Source organism: Anoplopoma fimbria, chromosome 4 (assembly GCF_027596085.1).
Source record: "Anoplopoma fimbria isolate UVic2021 breed Golden Eagle Sablefish chromosome 4, Afim_UVic_2022, whole genome shotgun sequence".
Lineage (NCBI taxonomy): Eukaryota > Metazoa > Chordata > Actinopteri > Perciformes > Anoplopomatidae > Anoplopoma > Anoplopoma fimbria.
In genome coordinates, this window is record NC_072452.1 from 18661186 (window position 1) to 18686496 (window position 25311).

The window sequence follows — 25311 nt, forward strand, 5'->3', positions numbered from 1 at the left end:
TCTTTGCCTCCTTATCGGGCTGAGACGGGTGACAGACAGGAACAGATTACTCTGATAAGAGGGCGGGAGGGAGAAAGAGGAATGAAGTCGCACCAAAGAGGGGAAAAAAGAAGAGAGATCTCAAACAGAGCTAATCTCACTATCCACATCAATGCTATCAAAATACCCCAAAAGATGCAAAGGTTGTCTGTGGAATCTATGACACAATAAAAAGACAAAAAAAAGGCATGACTATAAAGTGCCGTATGTCTGTAATACTGAATGCCTCGCTTAGATGGTGGCCGCATTGTGAGGAAGAAGTGTAAGCAGCCAAGTGTGCTGCTGTGCTCGGACAATGCAAAGTGATAAGGTGGTTGGAGGCAATAATCATCCAGTGTTGTCGATTTCACTTGTTATTCACAGACAAACCGCCTTTAGATTCTGACATTTGTGATTGGTCAGAATAACTAAAATAATATGCTGAGGCGGCATTGACCGGCATGCAGGATCAGGTTCAACTCTGATTTGACCGAGTTCAGCTTGAAGAGCTGCAGAAACCAGTTCTAGCTCTACCGCTCCTGAGCCACAGCAGACTATGGAAAAAAAAATCCAGATACTAAATCTTCCACTATTTGCCGCAGTGAACATCACCATGTAAACACTAAGTAGCCTGCTGGCAGTTTCTACAAACAGCAGGGAAGATTATGTTGATGCACAATTTTTTGAATGAACGTGCATGGGAATTTAGACTACTTGTGTTCATTCTTTACCAGCTATTCTTCAGCTCGTATCACACTATACCTTCGGGAAAAGCTTTCTCTTGAAAAGTCCTTAATTGCCTCGTCAGCTAACTAGGCCTGATGATAGCTGAGGTGCAACAGCTTTCTAGTATGATGACACAAGCATTACGCACTCAAGAACAAAAAATGAAGACGGTACAACACTAAATAAAGGAAGCTTATGAATAAAGTCAGCATGTATTTTTAAATGAATGATTGAAATCTTGCCTGGGGCAGATACTGAATCTTTCACACAATATCAGAATAATTACAATAACAGGTGACAGGTAGGGCAGAGTAACAGAGGTGACATTTCTCGTGAAAAATAGATGCTAAATATTTAGAATGTTTTTTTAAATATATTTCTGGCATTTTTAATGAGTTTACAAGGTGAGACAAAAAAGTAATGTGTCCTTTACCCTTGGGGTTAAACACATCGAATGAGTCTGTTGAACCACTCTAACGAATGATCAATACTGGAAGCAGCCTTAACCAAGACACTAGTGACATCTACAAGCAGGAAGGCATTGCATCAGTGATCTTAATGAGTTCACAAAATACTTTCTTCTAATCTGTAAGAATGGTGAGCTATAAGAGACAGGAAGTTACGTTAATGAACACGTTTGCCGAGACGGCTGCTGACATAATTCGGTCCACACTGACAGAAGGGAAGATTTGCCCAATTACAGAGAAGCTGATTATCGCCTGGTGTTTCTGTGGCACCTGCAACACAGCTGGGAAATCTGTGAGACAACACTAAGGATGTGAGTGGGTCTCTTTTTAATATGTTTGCTTACCAATTTGAACATGCACGATGAATTACTGAAGCATTATATGATATACAACCCTATTATCATTTGCTGGCTTATTAATCTAAACATGCACAATGAACAAGTGAAGGATGACAAAACCGTTTGAAGCTTGATGCAAAATATGCTCCCAAGCCATTAGCAATGTCTGTGATGTGCATGTCATTCCGAATATCTATTTTTTTCCCATTTACACTGTAACCGTAAAACAAACTAAAAAAGTCATAGAGATCTCATTACTGGGCAGGAGAAATGGCTTCTCATTTTAATGTGCCAATGATGCACAGCATCTATTCCACTGTACTGGAGGGGGTAGATGAGTGACAGCGGCAGCGACTATGAATCTGATATATTTTCATGATGGCCGTGCTGTCACATCAGTAAATACTGATTTGTGAGTAATGCAATCTTATCTAATACACAGTGTGGTGGAGATGTGAAGAAACCGACTCTATTACCAGAACAACAATCTAAAAGAGGAGGGAGGTAATTGGCAATCTGATCATTTAAAGTGAATTGTGCAAAAAGGAAGAGATGAAACCGGGCTGTGTAATTTATGTGACACATGAGAGTGTAAAAAACAAATGGCTTGTTTTAATGTTTAAGCCTCTGTGCATTGACTGTATGAGCAACCAGGGATCAATAAAGCATCCTATTACTTTTAGTAGATGACATGGACAAGTCTGAAATTAGCTTTGACACAGCTAACCTCGTCAGCGTTTATCTTGACACAACTACAAGTAGTAGGAGGAGCGAGATGATGCTTTGCATATGTTGTGCACTGAATTATGAACAGAATATAAGAGCTGCCACTAACAGCTGTTTATCATAAATGAATCTGATATATTAATATACATTCCCTATAAAACCTTAGCAGGAGGTATATTGACTTTACATTTTCAAAACTATACATACGTTGCACTAGCTTCACCTACTCTCCTTCTGTTCTGGGCTTTATCTGGGAGGGTTTCCATTAAGCACAATTAGTATCATTGCTACTATATGTACGTTTAAACAAGTATAAAGTGAATGTGCTGATATTTTTAAGTTCTTGGATATAACCCTTTTTTCAGTTTCATACATAAAAATGCTAATGTAGCTATAGAAATGTAGCTTGCAGTGCTAGAGTATACTGTTGTGACCATGTTGCCTAACTTGGAGCATTCAATGACTCCTTTGATGGTTTTACATAGGCAGATTCACATGATACTGCAGGTACAGTATATCCGTTCATGTTTAGCCAATTAGGTTGAGCTGTTTTACAGAAATGTTTTTTATGAAATGTTTATTTTCTTTTTCTTTTTGTAATGTTGGTGCAAATTATGCTCTCTTCTCTCCTGTCCTTGTTATGGGCTTTTCCCCATGAATGTCTAGATAGGTAGATAGGCCCACTACACATCTATTCTTTCAGTAACATGATCAACACGTCACCAGGAGTCCATTTATTGAGCAACCAGGGAAACTCGGCCGATTGAAAAAGGTCCAAAACGATCCGTTTGCTATCGTTTTTGAGGCAGTTGTGAAACATGATGCCAGGCTCTGTGGCACTGTGGCCTGGAGTGTGTCTGTCTTTGTTTGTAGTTTGAAAACAGTCTTGGTGCAGATCATTGGGGTTGACAGGGATCACTGTGACACATACCCACGAGAGCAGTCACAGATCACCTACTCCTAAATGGTGCCACCGGTCAGACCACAGATGCTACAACTCAAATCTGTTACTGCAATTTCTTTTATATTTTTTCCAGTTTTCCCCCTAGAAACAGACAAAGTACACACAATTCATGATAAGTTAAAACTGAAGTATTGTCAAATCCATCCATATATATATATATATATATATATATATATATATATATATATAAATAAATAAATAAATAAATAAATAAATAAATAAATATATAAATAAATAAATATATATATATAAATAAATATATATATATATATATAAATATATATAAATAAATATATATAAATAAATATATATATATATATATAAATAAATATATATATATATAAATAAATATATATATATATATATATATATAAATAAATATATATATATATAAATAAATATATATATACAATATATATATATAATATCCATATAAAGCTAAGAACAATATAAATAACGGTCCACTAGAAACTAACATAGCAGAAAAAAAAAAAAACTATGAAATCTTGTTTGGATTAAAAAATATGGTCATATGTACGTATAACCAGATTAGCTGTAGCTAAATTCAGGTTTAATGTGACCAATTTTAAAAAAGCATTACAACTTTTATTATGTCTAATTAAAACAGGAATGGAACAGATTCCCTCATGAGAAGTAATTGGGAAAAATTCCTGCAGCGTTTCAACAAAGTGCATACTTCCACAGCGGCACTGCAGTGGGGAGTAAAATTTATAAATTCTAATACAATAATCTCACGGGGGGGGCTGAACTTTCATATGAGCTAATCTATTGAGACTTCAAACCAGAGCCAGGAATGTCATGGTACTGAATTTAGATAAACATGGAGGAGGTTAATGAAATAAGACAGCTAGGTTCATATACATGCCATATTAATTTAACTCTCTCCCTCATCCATTATACATTATGTTGGAACATGACTTATCATAAGCAATTTGCATGGCTTTCAGCTCCCCTGCGGTGCCCGTCTGTTCACCAAACAAATCAAATCAAAACAAAGCAAAATAACAAACAGCAAAGCAGGAGATGTAACAAGAAGAGGTACATCAACAGATAACCATGAAAAGTAAAATGCATAAAAGGTAATAAAGTTGCCCAAAATCAATTAATTTTCAGCAAAATGAAGAGCAGACAATTCATTTATACAAAGAAAAAACGCTCAGTACTGTGCAACTGACAGATTCAGTGGTTCACAGATAGACCAAGTTAAAGCAATATGGGCAGACATGACGGGAAAAGACCAGAAAAGAAATAAACAGCATCAAAGAGGCAGCTAAAAATGAGTGCAGTCAGTGTTCATCGCCAACCATCTGATTAGATTCACACTTATTTAATTTAGAAACCACACATGAATAAGATGCATTAATGAAGAGCAACTCAGGGTCTCCTTCACGGGAAAAGGACGGTTATAGGACTTTTTCCAATCAAGTCTTTCTTTATCCAACAGTCTATTTGGCTATCATTCAACTTGCCGGGTTTGACAGAAAGTTTTAAAACTGATAATGCACACTTAGTAGCTCCCAGAAGGAAACCCTTCTGTAGGAAGCTACTTGATGTGCACATCTATCCGTTTTAATTCTGCTAAATATTTCTTTAATCCAGTACCAATCCTTTCACACACTGGATGTCCGTGTCCTTTTGTATTTTTTCTTTTTTAACATGAAGTTTGACAGGTTTCCCTTATGCATCTGATCTCATTTTCAATTAAGTTAGTAAGAGGAGATACTTGGGGGCAGTTTATTCCAATGAGCCTGCATGTGACACGTAATCTAGGAATCCCACCATAAACTGACTGGGCTGTCTTAATTCACAGTATGTGAGATGGTAGGCACTCCAGATACCCAAATGTATGTGAAAAGCACTGAAAAAGTTTGTTTTTCACAATATGTCCCCTTTAAATGTAGGTTTGAAGAAAATCCACACAGCAAACGCAACATGTTCTGACTCTCAGTTAGAGCTGGGCAACATATCAATGTTCTATTGATAAAGTGATGAACTCGATATCTTTCTTTGTATTTCATAATATGGCAGTCTTTTCATGGTTTTGAAATCTCTCATATTGCTCTTTCTCACCATTTTAAATGACATGACAATACCGCTATGTGCAACAAGTCATCTTGGTGCTTTTCTCTGTTGGCTCAGTCTCCCATAATATATTTGAAATAGACTCTAATGGCCAAAACTCAATGCCAAAGCAGAAAGCAAAAACAATAAGGATCAATAAAAAAAATCTGAAAGCTTTGCCTGCCAACTGATGATGAATCAGATGGTGACTTGGACGAGGAGAATAAAAAGGAAAGCCTCAAGTTTCGGGATGAAAACAAAACATCAGATCCAAACTGTACAGTATTTTCTATTGTACAGAGACGGTTAAATCAGATTGGAAAATCAACAGCTGTGTGATATCATTGATCCAGCATGTCAGCGTGAGATCGCAAGCACACAAGCCCCGATTTACCACTCCTCAGGATGTTTAACATTGGTTATCCAAATTGGTTTCATAACAAAAGGTCACTATTACGACATGTTCAAATTCATTTGAAAATTAAAAACAGAAAAATTGCTGTAATCCAAAAAACGAGCTCCATTGTGACCTGCTGAGAAAAATATCCCCTCTTTTCTTGTGTTTACCTTTCCCTTTGATTTTATCTTCATAAAACTCTTTTATAAGAGTTTGACTAATGACGAAAAAAATGAAGCGTCGACGACAAATCCACGGCCTTTCCTCAGGAGATTCACAGACTGAAATTCCTAGAGTGACCAAGTGTGAAGTTCTCAGGGCTTAATTAATTTCCTCCTCAGTGCCGTCAGTCCTTAGGTCCTTCATTGTTCCCTAGAGTATATCAAGGACGAAAGGGAAAGCACACCAACCCATCTATACAGTGCAGACATATACGTTTATTCTAAAGAAATGTGAACCTTGCAGTTACATTAGAGAATACTTGTTCCAGACAGCCTGTGTCCGGTCTGTAGGAGTTTGCTGTTTAACAAGTACTCACTACACAGCCAAACCCTTGTTTAGTACAAGAGGCACAAATAGAACGTGTCTATTGATGCCTGAAGGACAGCTTGACACCCTCTAGGAGGAAAAACAGGCTGGAGAGCTTCTTCAAATCTGTTTTTCTCTCTCCTTTGAAGTTTAGACTGTCAAGAACAAGAGAGAGGCCTCAGAAAAAAAAGGCTGTGGGACTGTCATTCTTTGTTGTGGTAAAGGCAATAACTGTGCTGTAAGTCCTCATAGCTTGTTACATTATGCCATGCTTGGAGAGACATGGTTAATCAACAGCTGGAAGGATCCTGAAGCAAATTGTAAAACAAGTCTATGACAGACACTGCTTTTCTTTCCCTTCACAATTCAGCCTAAAAATAAAGTGAACTCATTTAATTATCCTTATAAGTAAAGACAGTGTATTATCTTTTGACTTAGACGCTTTCTAACATCACATCAAGTCACTTGAAATAGAATTCATTCATGAGTAGATTTAAACCCTCATATCACCATTACACAAAAATCTTCACCCAATGTATGACCATTAGAGCCCGACCGAAAAACAGCAAATATTCTCATTTGAGAGGCTGGAACCAGATCATCTTTGGCATGTTTTCTGAAAGAAAAGTACTCAAAAGGATTATCCAATTAGCAGATTTGTTGGCAATAAAAGATTTTGTCTAAAAAGTGAACATGGTGGTGAACATATTATTCCACTTATTATCTGAGCTCTAATCGTAACCGAATTTTCATACTTAGTTAATTTGATGAGAACTAAACCATTTCCATGACAACTGAAAAACTACATCCACTGAAGAAGGTAATGAGATGTGGCTGAAAGATTTATTGACATCAAGTAAGGGGACGTGTGTGGAGATTTTTTTCCCAAACTGATATTCCCAAGTAGAAGAATGAACAGTTAATCATTAAACAACTCTTTTTTTTCTATTCTGATCAGCTGATGCCTGCATACTACTTGAAAGGTCTCCTAAAAACTCAAGGTTTTGTCTTCCTAACCCTAAACTTAAACCCTAACCCAGAGACAAATGCCTTCAACCGCAGTTAGTACTTGAAACAAAAGCATAATAACTCTCTTAAGATCAATCTTTAAAAAAAGAGATCCCTGTATGCTCTTATACCTGATACAGACAATAAGGAGAAACGACCTGCAGTTCAAGGATGACAGACAGGCAGTAAGGTTTGGAGAGAAATGGGGACTTTAAGTATATTAAATTACATAGACGATCTAGGCTAAGGACACAATAGCGCAAAAATCTCTTTATCAGCAGTTCCAGCTCAAGCCCAAGAGACTTCGGGCTAATTCTGCCAGCAAAAACATCTGCTAAATCTATGAGTATGGCCTGAAACATGACCAAATGGAAATGAAATTTCCACAGAAAAAAGTGGCTAGGATTTAGCAGAGTCAGCTGCACATTCCTGAGTACAGAACTGGGGTACGGCAGATAAATTAATCTTTAAGACATGACAAGCCGGGTGCCCCCAGGACCTGGATAGAAGACGCTTTAGATAATGAAAAGAATGGGTTTATCATAGGATATACCTCATAATGGCACATATGGGTCATAAGCACCATTGTTCCCGGTTCGTGACCTCCTACATAGGCAGCCCAAATGGGAGGCTACAACTCTATAACTAATGCATCTAATGACGGTTAACAATGGACTGTATTTATGTTACATCAATTGGAAGTAGGTTGGATTTTCTGTCTTGAGGCTGCCAGTTGTAGTGGAAACAGATGTAGCAATAGCCAATATTTGGTAGTACAATCCATGGCATTATGCACAGACATCTGCATAACATCTACTAACAAGAGCATCACAGAGCTCCCCGTGGTTTGATTAGCTCCTATTCAAAGCTTATGGAAGAAGAGTGCTGGCATGAATTGTTATGTCCATTCTATCTATTTAATTTCTATATATTTTGATGCCTTAAAGCCCCTGAAAAGGTGGTTCCAATTCTTATGGGTTTCAATCAAACCAGTGATAAGAGCACATATCAAATAACACCAACATACATGTCTTATTAAGCAATAACCAACACTGTTTCAACTTTGGCAAAAATAAATTGTTTTTGACAAACGTTAAGCAATATTTTCCGTTCTAAAAAGTTTGTCCTAGCCAGTATGCCAATTCCTGAGTGGAATAGTAACTCTGGAAAAACAAGGTTCAGGCCCTGGATTTAGCCCCGTCCGCCCACCAACTCCTGAGCTGTTGTCATCGCACCATGCTGCCGACTGCTGCAGAAGCTGAAAGCATCTTATCAGCAGCTGCCAATTACAACATGGGAATCTTATCAGCGGTAGCCAATTAGAACCAGGGGAGTTGCTGTGAGGAGATGTCAACAGCTCAGTGAACTTGCCAGGGCTCTTATCAGGCCACGCCTCCCCATCCAAGCAGCTCTCTCTGAGTTTTCTGTCACAGTAACGACTGCCGGTGCAATGTTGTGACAAGAGGGGCTGGAGGTACAGCCGGGTTTCAAAGGAGCAAGCCTCCCGTAAAGCCTTCACACTGAAAAGCTGCAATATTTTAGTGCGTTTTTGACAACTGGAGGACTGAAAACCCACAAAATTCTTTCATTATTCACTTGGCACTAGCTTGGTGTGTTTTCAGACCGAATACGGAAGCTTACACAAGATATTAAAAACTAGACCATAGATAACTGAAGTGTGGGAGACAGTGCATTTGGTTCTTTATAAGACAGGCTTCTCAGATTGATTACAGAGCAAGAGATGGAGAGATTACCTTCTCCTTTTCACAGCTTCTAGACATGGATGACAGGTAGGATGCATTATTTCGACTTTAAGCATCTGTTCACAAATCTCAACTGAGGAATCAATGACATGCTACTGCATCTCTTTTCGAGGGCAACTAAAGACTTAAACAGTGATAAACAAAGACATCCTTTCTGTTTTTCTGTCTATTTAAACAGATGAGATACTGATCTGCTCTTTGTCTTGATTAAGACTTAACATTACACAACCTGAACTTATTTTCCCCCCAAAGGTTACTTTTTTCTCTCCATTATCTTATTGTTGCATGGAGGATTAGTGTCTTCTCTTACGGTTTGATATTCAGTTTACAGTGAAATGAGAAAAAGAAAAGTAGCCATTCTTATTATTTGAGTGGCTGGAAACAGGAAATGTTTGGTATACTTTTATTATTTGCGTTTGAAAAAAACTAAAATGATTAATCTATTATTAGAATAGTCATTTATTAATTTCTGTTTTTCATTTTCATTTGATTTCTGCAACTGGTTTCAAACACAAAAATCTTTTCAGAAACTTCATTATTTACGCTTACATCACACCCTTACACAGCAATGAATATTCCTAAATGCACCATTGTTCACCAAGCTTAATGAGGACTTTGAGATCCAAAAAAGTAAATGTTGACTTATTCTCTCCTTACCATCACGGTAGAATATATGCCTTGACTTATGAAAATCAGAATCTTATCAAATTGATCAATAAAGAGTGGATGGCGACACATATTGCTTTTACTGTCACTCCAATGGCAGAGAGTGTAGACAGGCACATTTCTGTCATCATCAATTGTGTCACTGGTCATGAAACTTAATGGAGACACATAACAGTATGGTCAGGCTTTTAAGACCACATCCAAGATTCTAGCACAGAGTGACCTCCACAGAGTCATGGAGCATTGAATGAATTATGGTCTGGTGCTTTCTCGAGTAAAGCTTTCAGAATGGAGGTCATTGCAGTTATTTCAATGGTTCATCTTTTCTCTAATGGAGGTATGGTTGACTAGAGCTATGAGAGATAGCTGCAGGAGGAGGACGTCCGATCGGCTTGAAATAAGAACATCATAGCAAAGACTTTTTCCAATGTGGTGTAGTTGTCCAGTGTTAGCTGCTGACCCCCAGCATTATGGCTTTAAGAAGGAGCAAAGCGAAACCACCACTCTCTTTGCATTCAGCTAGAACGTGGCTTCAGGGCTCAACATGTGTGCTCAGGCATCTCTGTCCATATGTTGACTGACTCATTGTTTTTTTTTAAACAGCTACTCTGGGCAGACTTCCATTATATCTCTGAAAAGTGATTTCACAGATTTCTTCTTGCAATCATATCAGCTCACATTGCACATGTATCTGCTCTATACCACATGTCGACAGAGAGGAGAAAGAAAGCCTTCACACGTACAGAAGTCTAGAAAAGGAAATTAAATTGAAGTAGATGTTCTTTCCTGGTCTTTGTTAATTGTAGCTCATTAAAGTGTTTACATTACATTACATTACATGTACATGCGACTTACAGGAAGTGTATTCAACATAGGTATTCAAGAGAACTACTAGTCACCAGAAGTCATAAGTGCATCTCCTTTCTTAAACAAGCATCTCAAAGCATAAGCCAGAGCAAAAGTATAGTGCAGAGGCAGATTACTATGAAAACAATAATTGCAACAGACTAATCCGAATATAGTAAGTGCTACAAACTACTACGAATAGGGTAAGTGCAGTAAACAAATACAAATTCAATAAGTGCAGCGAACTGATACGAATACAGTAAGTGCAGCAACTAATACGAGCGCAATAAGTGCTACGAGGAAGGCTCAGGGTAGTACTTCTTGAAGAGGTGAGTTTTCAGCCTGCGCCTAAAGATGGGCAGCGACTCTGCTGTCCTGACGTCAGTGGGGAGTTCATTCCACCACTGAGGGGCCAGGACAGAAAAAAGCTGTGACCGGGTGGATCGGCCGCAGGGACCTCTGAGCGTTTAGTATTGGTTTATCCATAGTACTGTTTTGGTGTGTCGTTTTATAGCAGTCTTGGACAGGTCTCCATTGCAAGAGAGGATTTCAACGTAAGTCGCACTTACCTGCTTAAATACAAGTTAAATAAAATAAGAATAAATACATAAATGTAGAATTCTAGAATGGAGGGCTGCAACTGACAATTAAAAAAAGAAAAATGGCTAATCTGCCGATTATTTTCACAATTAACCATGTGGTTGTCCAACCAAACGGTAGAAACCAAAAGACATTTAACTTACCATCACAAAAAACAAGGAAAGCAGTAAAGATAGCCTTTTACGTGTCTTGCTAAATTGTTACATTTTCTAATAGTTTCAGCTCAACTAGAGAGAGACTCAAACCTACAACCCAGGACAAAATAAAACCAGTTACACCGTGGCCCCATAATAGACTCCAATCACTATAGCTCATAGCACCGCCAAGGTGCAGGTTACACAAGTAGAATGTGGCAAAAGAGAAGTGGGGACATAAGACATTTTCCTGAAAGGCAAACAAGACCCAATGTAAGATAGTTGAGTGTATAGATAGGAAAAAGTGAAAGAGAGGGAGTGTAAAAATGGAACAAATCTCAGCTTCCCTCCCGGTGGCTTTGACAAATGCCTCAAACGGTGTTCAGGTCAATGCCTGACAACAAACTTAAGAATTTAACAACCCTAATCATGTGGTGGTATGACTTAAGATTAAACCCATTAGCGCTCCTTATACAATACAAACACCTGAGGGGAAGTCAAGCCGAGCATGGGGACGTCAAGAGGCTGTTAACAAATCCACCGCTGTGTTGATACAAACGTCATCGTGCTAGAATACCCTGCGGCGTTTACAATATATGAGAACTGACACATCAAAAAGCAGAGACTTATTCATGCTATACAGTCTGTGACACTGTAGTCAGATCAGCAACCATCAGCATTTCTCATTGGAATCTATTTAATTAGCATGTATATTGAAAATACTGCTGTGATAAATAAAACATCAATATGCTGCACATGGGTAGTGTCCTTGTAATTCTTTTTTACTAATGCCAGTCTAGATTTCCCACAGCTACCGTGTCACTATCGACTTCCTCATTATTCTACTTTATGTCCAAATGCATCACTGTAGGCTGCGATAATTAGGTCATCCATTTCCAAAAGGGAATTTAAGATCTGTTTCAAAAGAGTACATCGCAGTTTGAGTCCCATGTGTACAACCTGTATACACAGCGTACAAAGTGTAACTGGGTGAAGACGATCTTATGAAGTTGAAACATTGTCATCTTGCTCTTCCGCCCACGCGTGAGGACGATATCCTCGCTGAGACAACAACTAGGAGGGAAGGAGGGAGGTACCGAATACAAGAAAGGCGAAAGCAGCAGCCGGATCCGGAGCACCGCAAGTCCTCGTTAGATAAAAGGCTTGTTCAGCATTTAATTACTATGGAGCCATGGAGACTCTGGGAGAAACATTCAGAAATGTTGCAGAAATAAAGTGACTTTCTTCTGATCTATCAAGCTGTAGACAAAAGGGACTCGTATGATGTAAGTTTGAGTTTGTCTTGGCAGCTGTTGCCAAAGAACAGTCAGATTGGTGCCCTTTAGAAAATGCCATTGAGTAAAAAAAAAGGTATGTCTATTAATAAAGTCTGGTCTGAACTACTGAAATAGAGACTCAAAAGAAATTAAATGAGAGACAATAAAGTAATTAAATGAGAGACAATAAAGTGAAAAAGAGTAGTACAAGAGTCAAACCTTTTATAGAATTACCATACTTCATGCAACTTTTGCATAAAAGTATATATATTAGAACTGAAGCGATTCATTAAATAGTTAAATGATCAAATTATGCTGGAAATTGCCATTTTTAAAGCAAAAATGCCAAAACCTAACTGGTTTCACCTTCCTAAATGTGAATATATTTGCAGCTTTTTTTTTTTTTCAAGCATCCATGATAGTTAAATGGAACATCTGTGGATTCTGAACATTTTGTCTGACAAAAGAAGATGTTTGAAGCTCTGGGAAATTGCAATAGACATTTTTCCACTATTTTCAGACATTATATAAAATACAAAATAATCAGCAGGTTAAGTGATAATCATTAGTTGCAGCATAAAAAGATTATAACTAGTACGATTTGCATTTAACGAGATAAAAGCAATACATTGCTGTCAAGAGTCTCTTAATGTGAATGAAGTTTGGCAGTTTTTTTCTTTTACACCTGTAAATTACTTTTCAAGCAGTAGTATTGAAACCTCAAAACCACATTTGACTGCTGCAAAGTCATAAAAACAGAGATTTATTTTCAATATATAACAGATGGGAGACTGGAAGAGGGATCGTTCACTGAGCAGCTGATAGAGTAGGGTGAAGCCTCAGTTTAGCTTTAGCAATTCAAACACAAATACCACTGGAAGAAGAATAAAATCATTGCTTTAAAGTAAAAGTTACTGAATCGCCATGTCGGTATCCCAAGCAAGCAATATGTATTCAACATTTCCTACCATAGTACACACACACACTCATACACACTACAGTTTGCGTATACACTTGTTTTCTTGACTTTTTTGAGCACGCTGCATGTGATGCATCCTATCAATAAGGTTTTGTTTGTGTTTTTTAAATGTGTTTCTTTAGAAGAAGTCAAAGAACATAGTGAGCTACAGTGTGGCTTCCCCATGACATTTTATAGAGCTTTTGCTCAAACATAATAAAAAAAAGTCTAGTTTGTACTGTCTCTCAAATTTGATACCACTTTCTGAATCCTCTCTCTGATGTTTTGATGTTGTGTAAACTAGCATGGGTCTCTAATAAACAGCTCCTGTGCGGAAAATCACTGGCATTAGCAAACAGTCCCTTGGGTTGTATACAAGCTGGTGCCATCATGCATTAATTATGGCTGGGTTACACCCTTTGAGTATAGTTTACCAGGCCTCCTGATGCCAAATGACATATAAGAATGGCAGAGTAAAAAACATCACTGGGGTTTTCCTCTCAAAGAGTTCTGAGAAAAAGATGCCCCAAAGTGAAGGAATATGATCAAGCCAGAAGTAGAGGATACTTTTTATACACTTCCTTAAATGACAACTGACCTAACATGTTTACACGCCCCTTACACTGACCCCTTTAACTTCCACCTCAATGTTCAGTTTGAGAGTCAGATTCTGAAAAAGAGTAAATGTAAACGTCTGACAAAGATTTGAGCTTCACTTTTCCCCAACTGTAACTATGTCAGTAAGCAGTCAGTGGAGGTAGTCCTTCACAGCATCTGCCCATCATGGTCTGCCCCCTGTTATAGCAGCATCTAAAGTTACACTGGCATTAGCAACTCTTCTCCCTGTGGACAGCTAAATTCAGCGCTTGGCTCCTGTGATTTCAACACATACGATCACACATAAGACACAGCGAGCTGTTGTTGCATCCATTTGATCCCTGAATGGTCTGTGTGGGTGAGAGGGCGCTGATCTGTACGAGTTTCGAGGGAGAAGCATGAGTAAGACGATAAGACTTTAGCTAGTCAAAAGTTACAGTAGCTTTTGGATATTTGTTAGGGGATGCTAGCTAAACTGTTATTGTTTTAACTGAACTACCTGCCAATAAGCACACGTTATTTTTCTTCTAGCTATTGGCCGTGATCAGCCTCAGATGCAGTTCCACCAACCTGGACTGGAGCAAGGCTGACCCTGATTTGCATGTAAAGTGGGAAAACCAAGACGGATTGTAATCAGATTCACAATCTGGCCAACAGAGACACATATATGGGCCTAAGGGTAATTGAAGTGCTATTACACTTACACAAAGTGTAAATGGGGAATATATTGATACACAAAACAACAACAACTATTTTTTGTAATGAATTAATCATTTTTTAAGTCATTTAAGCAAGACTTTTGATTATAGCTCATCCAACTTGAGGATTTGCTGCTTTTCGTCTTCAAATACTGTACGATAGCAGAATAAATATGGTTGGGGTTTGGTCTGATGGTTGGATAACAAAAGCATTCTCCTGGTTCAACCCTGGGCACTGGGAAATTAAAAACAAGCATTTCATAGGCAAAATGATAAAATCCCCATGTGGCTGGCGCTATTCCTTGAAGTGGTTTCTGTTTTTCTCCTCCTTAATTAGAGGTGAACATGCACAAAAACAGTGTTTCAATTGTGTGCATCCACTCATCCGTCAGCCCACAGTTCAGGCAGATCAATTAGGATGGTTCCAAATGGGTTAATTACTAGTCACCTGATCTTTTCTGCACTACTACTTGTGAAACGGCCTCTCACAGAGCTATGTGAAATGAGGAGGGGGTTGGAAAAAAGGTGGCTTAGGGTGATGGAGAAGAGGAGAGGCAGAGATGTTCAGCACATTGGTTTGGATGGAGCACTAATGTGAGGCAGAGAGAGGCAGCTGGTGTGGATCAGTTAACCCGGCTGGAGGCTGAGAGAGAAGCCAGGAGGACAGAGGAGGGGAGGGGTGGATGGAGGGAGAGGTGTTGATAGAAAACAAGAAGAGCCGCGGGGATCTCTGCGATGAACATGCTGCTGTGAGCATAGCGCTGGGTAAAAACAGGGAGATTCCTTATTCTCAATGAGGTAACTGATGAGAGGGAGCACAGGCGAAGCCAAGGGAAAAACTAAAAGAAAAATAGGCTTTAGGCACCCAGAAGTATTTTCCATCGTCTTCTTCCCATAATTGGTTTAAATATATCAAAAAAACTCTACTCAAGCTCTGTAAGAATCTAATGAAGAGCCCAACACGTCCCATTTTGTATAATATGGGGTCATGTTATAGTAGAACAATGTGCACATCTCAAATTATAGCAGAGGGAAGAAGTATTAGAATGCGGGCCGAACATTCTCCTTGTACCATTTATACGAGTTCAAAAACACCAGAGGTTAGATGAAACCGAATTAAGTTTCATTTATAGTAGAAACAAATCTCGTCCACCTAGACAATATGAATTATTCATCAGGTAATCTGAGAGAGCGGTTGCTCCTTGGCGTTTTGGGGCTGCAGAAATCTGACAGTCGCTGGTGGCTTTATGAAAATCACTGTAGATAAAACCTCTCGACAGCCTTTACATTTGTAATTGGGACCTCTGAGCATTTGAGTTGTCGGCCATCCTTCTCAATTAGTGAACATGCCCTCAACAAAAGGAAAGGATAGATTTTAATTCACATAAAATGAGGAGGGGGGGGTTGGATAGTTGAGATAGAGGGGAAGTGCTGCGTAGAGTTCAGCCTTTGTTCAAAAACGTCAATAAGCCATTTGAGCACTTTTGATTTTGAATTGATCATCTGAATTAGTTTTCAAATGCCTTTAAATTAAAAATAAATGTACAAGTAATGAGGTACTTGGATAAAAAAATACCCTTTTTGTCCCTCCAAAACACAGGTAATACCTGTATCTTTCTTTACTGATTATGTGTGTCAATTATTATCTCAATTGTTCAATTCATAATTTGGTCATTAAAACATATAATATTGTTTTCTGGAGCCCAATGTGATTTCATACATTTCTTGTTTTGTCGGCCCAATAGATCAACCCCAAAATATTCAAATGAATATAAGTTTAGAGGAGCAGCAAACTCTCACTTCTGAAAAATAGGATCTATCGCATGTTAACCAATTTTTGCTTGAAAAATGACAAACTAAATAGTTGCCAATAAATTGTCATTCAATCGATTAAATCTACAACACTACAAATTTGATTTTAAGTGGCTTTTCTGAGACTGACCAACGCAAAAAGACACTTGAATGTCCAACTCCAGGCATAAGTAAGAGTACAAACACATTGTCCACCTATTATTGGCAAAGTACACACTGTATTCTTAATTAATACCCACTAATTTAATAAGATTTATAGGAAAACAATTATCTTAGAAGATACTTTTTGTTAAGGGGCAGTTAATACATCACTGCCAGGTTCTAAATATCTAGTCTGCAGGCCATAGCGTGATAAGAAATAAATCAAGCAAAGCCGAAGATAAAAAACAAAATTGGAACGGAGAATATACATAAGAAACTAAATACCTAGAAGACGACTTACTTGTCCTGAGTTTTCTGTCCCTGAGGCTGAAGGATGAAGAGGAGAACTCATCTAAGGGCTAATTGTTTATCTCCCCTGCCCTGCTGCTGTGTAGAGGTAATAATAGAAGGGAGGCCACATGCAAAACAACACTGCCCTTGTTTGCTTTGATCGAGCAGGAAACGAGCCAGGTTTGTGCATTTGAATCTTTTCAGAGCTTTAGCGCGAGTCCACAGACAGAGCCGAGCCGAGCAGCCTCTTGGCACCATGAATTATTTAGATCTCATATGTTTGTAGGCTTTGCCAGATGGGGTGAAGTGGCACTAAATCCCTGACCACTGCGGCGTGCAGAGGACTGACAGGGAGCAAGAGGGCACAATTAAAAATGATGGAGGTGAGAAATGGGTGGGAAAAAAAAAAAAAGGAATAAAAAGATTGACCCCAATCTGATGATCAGTGGACTGAGTGGCTTGAGATCTCCACTTTGACCTGGATCACAGAGAACCTGGTATGAATGAGATGGTATTGGGGAATTATAACTCTACCAATAACACATCTGCTCTACTTCATAGAAGAGCTGAAACAATAGAATGGTGTGCTCATTAATGGATAAATGATCAATCACTTAAATCATATAAACATTATCTATTTTTTTGCCTTTTATTAAACCTCAAACTGAATATCCTTGGGACAGTTGGTGGGACAAAACCACCGAATAATGAAAGGACTTTTATAGACCCAATTATAAATTGATTAACCACAAAAATAATACTTATTAGGCACATCCTGTTTAGTATATTGCACTTTTCTAAAAATTGCTCTATATGCCTATGTAAGCAAATATTGCTCATACAGACATGCAGGCGATGTGTAGTCCTCATCTCTCCAGCAGAGTAGACAAGTGGACTGTTGTGTTATAGTGAAGCGGAGGAATCCCAGATGAATAAAGAGAGGAGGGCCCCTTCACAGCGTGGCACACATGTCAGTCACCATTCTGGGGCGGCTGTGGCTCAGTGGAGAGCAGGGTCGTCCCCAATCAGAGGATCGGCGGTTCGATCCCTGGCTCCGGCAGTCCATGTCGATGTGTCCTTGGGCAAGACACTTAACCCCAAATTGCTCCCACAGGCTGTTCCTGCGGTGTATGTATGTGTATGAATGTTAGTTAGGGTCCTGATGGTCAGGTGGCACCTTGCATGGTAGCTCCTGTCATCAGTGTGTGAATGGGTGATTGATTAGTAATGTAAAAAGCGCTTTGAGTGGTCGGAAGACTAGAAAGCGCTATACAAGTACAGTCCATTTACCATTCACCATTCTCTCCTACAGTTAAAACATATACTACTGTCTGGACGTTCCAGGCTGAATCCTCGTAACCTTTACGCTGCTCTACATGCCTGCAGACATTCTGTTTCTGAGCTAATGAGTTCATTTTGAACTTCAGTCGGTCGTCCTGTGTCCCATCCATCAGCATCACTCTCAATCTTCTCTGTCACTGTGTGGCCTCAGCGTCACAAAGACTGACATCCAGCTGTAGGTCTCCCCCAACCTCAGCACACAGCAATAAGGGCACACACACACACACGCACACACACCTCTATCTGGGACAGCCATATATCTAAATGGACTGCCATCTGTGACAGCTTAAGTATCCCATTATATTATTTACCTTCCAACGGCTCTTTGCCTGCCAGTGGTGTGTCAATGACATCATATTACAGTTTTTATGCTCAAATCCATTACTTCCCCCTAAAATAAAAGCCACAAAAAATAAAATAAAATACTGGTGCATGCAGTATTGGAAACTATTATGCAAAACCTTCTCAAAGGACAAAACCACATTCAGTTTGCTGAAGTGCAGTTTTTTTTTTTCTCTGGGGTTTTGGTGCACCACACGGGACATGCCAGTCAGACTGAAAACCATTCATCATTTAGGGTGTGGACTGAACTACGTGTTCCCACAGGAGACCTTGTACTGACAAAACGGTTTCAGGATCTCCAATAGAAACCCTGACCGAGGATGAAGTCTGTGAGGATTGCTTTGCTTCAAAAAGGTCACACCTGTAAAAGTGTAATGGCTAACAAGCGCATTGAAACATGAGTAGTTTGTTCTCATTTTCAATCACAGGGAGTGGGAATAAGTTTTATGACTGAAACTTGTTTGGTTCCCCCTCTTTTCAAATGACGCAGCCAATTTGAATTTCAGAGCTTGTGGTTTCCTAATTAATTACTTCTGAGGGGTAAAGTGGAAAAACTGAGGCCACGTCTAGACCACTTCTGGTGACTGTCTCCAACAGCAGACGAGGCTGCAGAGGCTCAACACTAAAAGAGTTGGATACATTTAAAAACAGACAAAAATGGGAACCGTGAACGCACATGAAGTTCTGTTATATTGGGAGTCTCCACAGAGGGATGTGTTCACAGATGTGCAGTCAGCACATAATAAATATGTAATAAATTGGGATTTGTAGAACTTTGTGGACAGGAGTCAATCGAAAAATGTACAATAATATTTAATTCTATTCAGCTTGATGGATATTTAACCTGGTACCTGGTGATGGCTGAGAGAACAAAAAAAAATATATATATAACAATATAAATAATTATGCAATAAAGAAACCCAACTATTTGTGATAAACACAGCTCAAGAAAACTGACATTTGTTCTCTGATGTAAAGCATTGTGTGAAATGTATTCAACATGTTTATCATACAATTCTGGGATGTAATAATATGTAACCAGATAAACATCTTTGCTGCTACATGTCATGCCACGGTGTTCTGGTTGATAGAGACATAATGCCCTCCCTGCCTACACAACATGCATTCTTATTTGCCCTTCCTCAAAATTACATTAACCTTTCCGTTTAAGAATCAATAGCATTTTATTCAACACCTCTCTCTTAGCTCCAGCTAAAGGTTAATGCACAAGAGATTGAATCGGCAAGTGCACAATTCTTTGATTTGCTAAAACTACGGCTTTGAACTGGCCTTTGTGATCAAATTTTATTAATTGATTTTTTTATGCAAAAAAAAAATATATATGGAAGGGAGGATTTCTTTAATCCTGGCATTGAAAGTGCTTTCGAGGAATCCATATGCATGGCCTTAGGTTTGAAGATATGCTTCAGATCTGACCCCTTCTATATATTTGTTTCCTAGTTACAAAAAAGGTGCTCAAAAACCCATTCAGCCAAAGGCCTAACATTCTACTTGAAAGAGCTATTTCATATAAATACATTTATATTTGCTCCTTCACAGACACAGGCAGTTTCCAGTGGAAGCAGTCTGAATGGTAAACTGTAGAAAATGTTAGCTGTGAGCTTGTTGATCGGTGCAGTCTCCGTGAACGACTTCTCTAACAGAGATACATGTGCTTCAGGTCAGGCTGGTCTCATCCAGCATTCGTAGCTGTACCTGCGAATAAGGATGTGTCGTAATGCGTAGGAATCACACAACATTATTTTGAACGTTAGGTACTTAATCATGAACGAAGACGCATAAAGACCATAAAAGCACACACAGGGCGGGGGAGGTGGGGAGGTGGATGGATCCAACAAACAGTGATCCTTCAGCCAGGAGTTCGTCAATGTTTAATTGTCACGTAACTTGTGCACTTCACTAAAGACACTTCCATAGTTATTTCAACCCAAATGATATTCTGTTCCTAACTTAACCAAGTAGTTTCCTGTGAAAATGTTTATTTCAAAAAGGCTGTATGCATGTAATGAGCGGAAATTAGGGTTGTGTGTTGCTGGCTTCCATAGGAAAACGCACAAAACACGAGGAGTAACTTTTTGTAAGATATCATACAAACAGTTTATATATATGTATATTTTGTTCAGGTAATGTGACTAAATTACCCAAATGTTGTTATGATCCTTTAAGTAGGGCTGTTTTTTGGTTAATGTTTGAGCTCTCATTAACAAGAAGAAGACTGCCAATTGTGTGGGATGTTAGTTCAGGAGTGCAGCAGGCACAGCACTGTGTGCAGTGAGTGAAAACACACCTCATTACCACAGCTGACAGGACCTTTGCAATCCACAGCTGTGGAGCCCCTCACTCTCAGGCCAAGGACAGGGACGCACATGGATGATGGGATGCATAGTCCTGCTAATGATTTCTTACTATTCTGCTGAGCAACTGGTGGCAGTAAAACGCTAAGCTATGCAGCACTGCATCAACGAAGGCAGGAGAGAAGAAGACTGCGAGCAGGAAAACATCTGTCAGTCAGTCAGTCGGTCTTTGTCTGTCCTCCGTATACCTCCAGAACGGTTTATCTGATGTACGACATGCAGTGTTGAAGTTGGTGCAATTTTGGCGGATGGTGGTAGTATCAAAACGAACGTTACATTTTGGCCTGTAACTGTAGAACCATCCATTTCCCCCAAATTCTGGGGTCCAAACAAATTCATCCATTTAAGCCACGCCTACATATGATTTTTCTCCTATTTTGATATGTGACCAAATCTATTTTTTCAACTCGTACTCCTACAAAAATCTCAGAAAAGTTCATCTGATCTACTTCACACTTGGCTGGTGCATTGCTATGAACCCAAGGATGTGCGGTGTCTAAGGTGGTGCAATTTGGACACACGACACGGTGAATATCACTGCTTTAGTGTAAACAATGCTGGATTTAGAATATTTAAAGACTTTGCAAATACTGTATGAGGAGCGAAATGCAATCAACAAATTCATTTGACCTGAATAGACACACACAATGCCATTTGGTGAATAACTCAATGTATATATATCAATAAAGCAAGAACAAGACAAATCCTGAATTTATTTCTATTAGACATTTTACGTTTTCCTTTTGATGCTTTTTAATTCTGTTGTGGTTCTATTTCGCCTCGCAAATTGCACTTTACTTTGTTTGGAACTGCTTCGCAAATGAAGATTATTATTAGTATTACATTTACATAACAGGCGTGAGATAATGAAATCCAGCTTGTGCGGGGTGCTAATAAATGACATTCATATTCATTGTATGAGGGGAAATCCTGCTCCACTAAAAAATGAGTAGCATTTCAAAATCCCATTCTCTTCACCACCTGCAGCTTAAACACAGCAGGACTTGAGGGGGGAAATGGCCATCTCTGGCTGTGTTGTTAAATAGATAAAAAAAATTAAAGAAAACGTAGGGAAAATCCTTGCAGTGTGCCTGCTGCCCCGAAGCACCACTTATTATGGATTGATAAAAGACACATACACACATGTATACAGTGGGTGCACATAAACGCAGAAAACCAAAAAGATAAAGAGCAAAGATGGTGACCGAGTGCATCGTCTCCAACTTTAGAGGGAACAACTACAAAAAATAGCAGTAGTTCAGTATTTCAGTGACTCAATTCTACTGGATCCAAGACAGAGAAGCACATCTCTTTTTTTTTTTTTTTTTTTTTTTTATAAACAAGTCTTAGTAAAAGAGGAATTTGCTACCAAGTGGAAATTATTCCAATTAAATGAATTTCTCTAGAGCCGTTTCATACGAGTTAGTCACACTGAGTCCGAGTGTCGTGAGTGGACTCTATTTTGTAGCAGAGTGAATATCAATGCAACTTCAAACGTTACAGGAAGTAACTGTTTACAGGACTTGAATTATGCATCAGGCTGCTTGTTGTTTGGTCTTGGTGTGGAGGTTTAAGAGATCATTAATAAATGAGGGGTCCTTTGAGTCTGAAATGACCTGGATTCCTCGTTGGCCTTGTCGAACAGGCAGTCAGCTTGTTTTCTTCTTAACCAATTATTGACATAAAATCCATCTGTGTAATGTTTAAGAAAGGTGTTTGTGTTGCTCCATGATGGATTATCAAGTGTAATGGCAATTGTAATGAGAGAAATCTATCCATTAGGGTCCATTTAACAAGACTCAATCAACATGGCTGCTAATGAGTTGGCGCTCCATCAAAGAGCTGACCGAGACCTTCAACATTTAGCTTCCTCCAGCACCGGATTGTAGCTAGCATAAACTATAAACCTGTTTTCCATTAATGGGGTACAGGATTTCTCCGGCTAGTGTTCTCATGGAGGAAGCACATTTCTAGGACATTCATACGCGTTACTATGTTTTTTAATCCGCTTTCTACATTTGCATGACAAAGACCTCACACATGAAATGTGTCGTTCTGACAGCTGAGCAGCACGACGAAACGCTTCACCATTACACATAACTGTGCATCTTGCCATCCGGCTCAAACTGAAACTAACACATAGTAGCCCCTAGAACCACAAGCAATTTGGTTTCCGCCGCTGAACATTTAACTATTGTTTAATTCAGATGCATTTGTAAAGCAAAGATAAACTCAAACATTAGGAAGCAGTGAATCGTTCTCTAGCGACTTAAGAGAAAAAGGACTTTGAATGTTGTGTAGGCATGACAATGGGAGAGCACATTAACTTTTATCAGAGACTGGCAGAGAAAAACCTGCATATAAGTACTAGACAGTGTGATTGTGCACAACAGAAATGGTATTGTGAGGGTAGAAAACAGGAAAATCTGACTAGTGAGAACTCATTGCTCATTTTTAAAAATCTAAATCTAACACAACCTACAAAACACTAAATATATCTACATACACTATGCTGCAGGGTTCTGTAACACAATTAACTTACTGATTGAGAAGCTGCATTCATATGTGTTCTGGATCATTTGTGAATTCCCAGGGTTTCAGTGAGTCTGGGTTGCATCATCAGCGGCCTGAAAACTTTTAGCGGGAGTACTGATTTTCTTTGAACTTCATTGAAAGTGCAAAACTGTCATTTACACAAGATTTTAATGTGACACATAGCGTGTAAATTAATCAATCATTTGGACACACATTGGTCATTTGTTTGACAATCTGCCATGATACATTATCCAATCATAGTTTGACATGGTCGCTGAACTGAAATGAAATTAAACTTTATCAAGACTTCAACTCGTCCACGTGAGGATGTGAATGAAAGATGAATTGTTGATTAGAGCCGTGTTAATGTGGAGTGTTAATCCAGTCCAATTAGCATCGCCAAGCCAGCAGAGAACACGGAACAACACCTCTCCGTCTTAAGTGCCCTCTTCTTTCAATTACTTACAAAGCAATTAATTACTCAGTACTTCTTTAATTGTTTAATTAGAAAGTTCTTCTTCAATTTGACACATTGGAACCCGCCAACTGAAATGACTGTTTCATCATAGCACACTTTGTAACGTACAAAAACACACATCTGCACGGACACACTTCTCTCAGCGCATCCGTTTGTGTGACAGGTGAGTGTGTGTGTGTGTGTGTGTGTGTGTGTGTGTGTGTGTGTGTGTGTGTGTGTGTGTGTGTGTGTGTGTGTGTGTGTGTGTGTGTGTGTGTGTGTGAGAGAGACAGCTGAAGGCATGTTTGCAGCTTTGATTGGCCGGTGGTGTTGGCACGGTAACAGACAGTCAGGCACACAATCTCAGCGGAGCAGTTTCCTGCCGCAGCTGCCTGACCTCCAAAAAAAAAAAAAAAAAAAGGGCCAGACAACCAGAGCCTCAGGACATGGCAAGCTAATCGAAAACAACAAAGACGGAGCTAAGCCACTTTTTTTCACCCCCATACCGCCACCAAACGATAGGATTATGCAACAATTCCCATCGCTGCTATTAGTTAGTGGAGGAAGAGGGAAGAGGAATTTCAAGGTAGAAGATCTAGCTGTTGTATCAAAGCTTTTCTGAATGAAGGGAGGCATTCTCTGCTGAGCATTACGGGCACTTGCATTTAAAATTCGACATGGCTGAGGGGCAAAAACGGTGAGGACTTGACACCACGGAGAATCCTGCAGCGGTGACAGTGTGACACTTGTGAGGTAGTTGTTGTCAGTACCTGGAGGCAGGCTGGCCCGCTTCCTCTTCTTGGTATTCTCGACTGTGCTGTCCAGAGGAGGACACTCGGTCACCAGTGGCCCACTGGAGCTGCTGAACTGGAGGGGGTCGTTGTTGGCGGACGGATCAAAGGGCAGAGTGTTGAGTCCTGGAAGACACAGAGCACGTCGTTATAGTAAATGAAGAGATGGCCCCCGACCAAAGGGGGAAAACCCCGTGAAACATGAAGAAGAGGAAGGGACAAGAGGTTCCAGCGCTGCTGTGCTTTTCACATCCAAACCCTGTGGGCTTCATTCAGACACACATCACAGAAGACCTCATAAAACACCTTTAAGTCAACAGTGCTTATGACAGCGGCACTGGTGAAACCATAAAAGTAATGGTCAGGGTTCAATAAAATCAAATACAATGGATAGAAACGTGATTCTGTTAGAATTCTTTTACTAAAAGTTCTT

General features: G+C 39.2%; 1 protein-coding gene across 5 annotated transcripts in view; it reads right to left on the reverse strand.

Moving 5' to 3' along the window:
• Nucleotides 1-25311, reverse strand: part of enox2 (ecto-NOX disulfide-thiol exchanger 2) — a 157272-nt gene that overhangs the window by 58458 nt on the left and 73503 nt on the right. For all 5 annotated transcript variants that reach the window (XM_054597611.1, XM_054597610.1, XM_054597608.1 and 2 more), the window contains one exon: nucleotides 24858-25004. In XM_054597611.1, the coding sequence (XP_054453586.1) occupies nucleotides 24858-25004 (147 nt within the window). The remainder of the gene's footprint in view (nucleotides 1-24857; nucleotides 25005-25311) is intronic.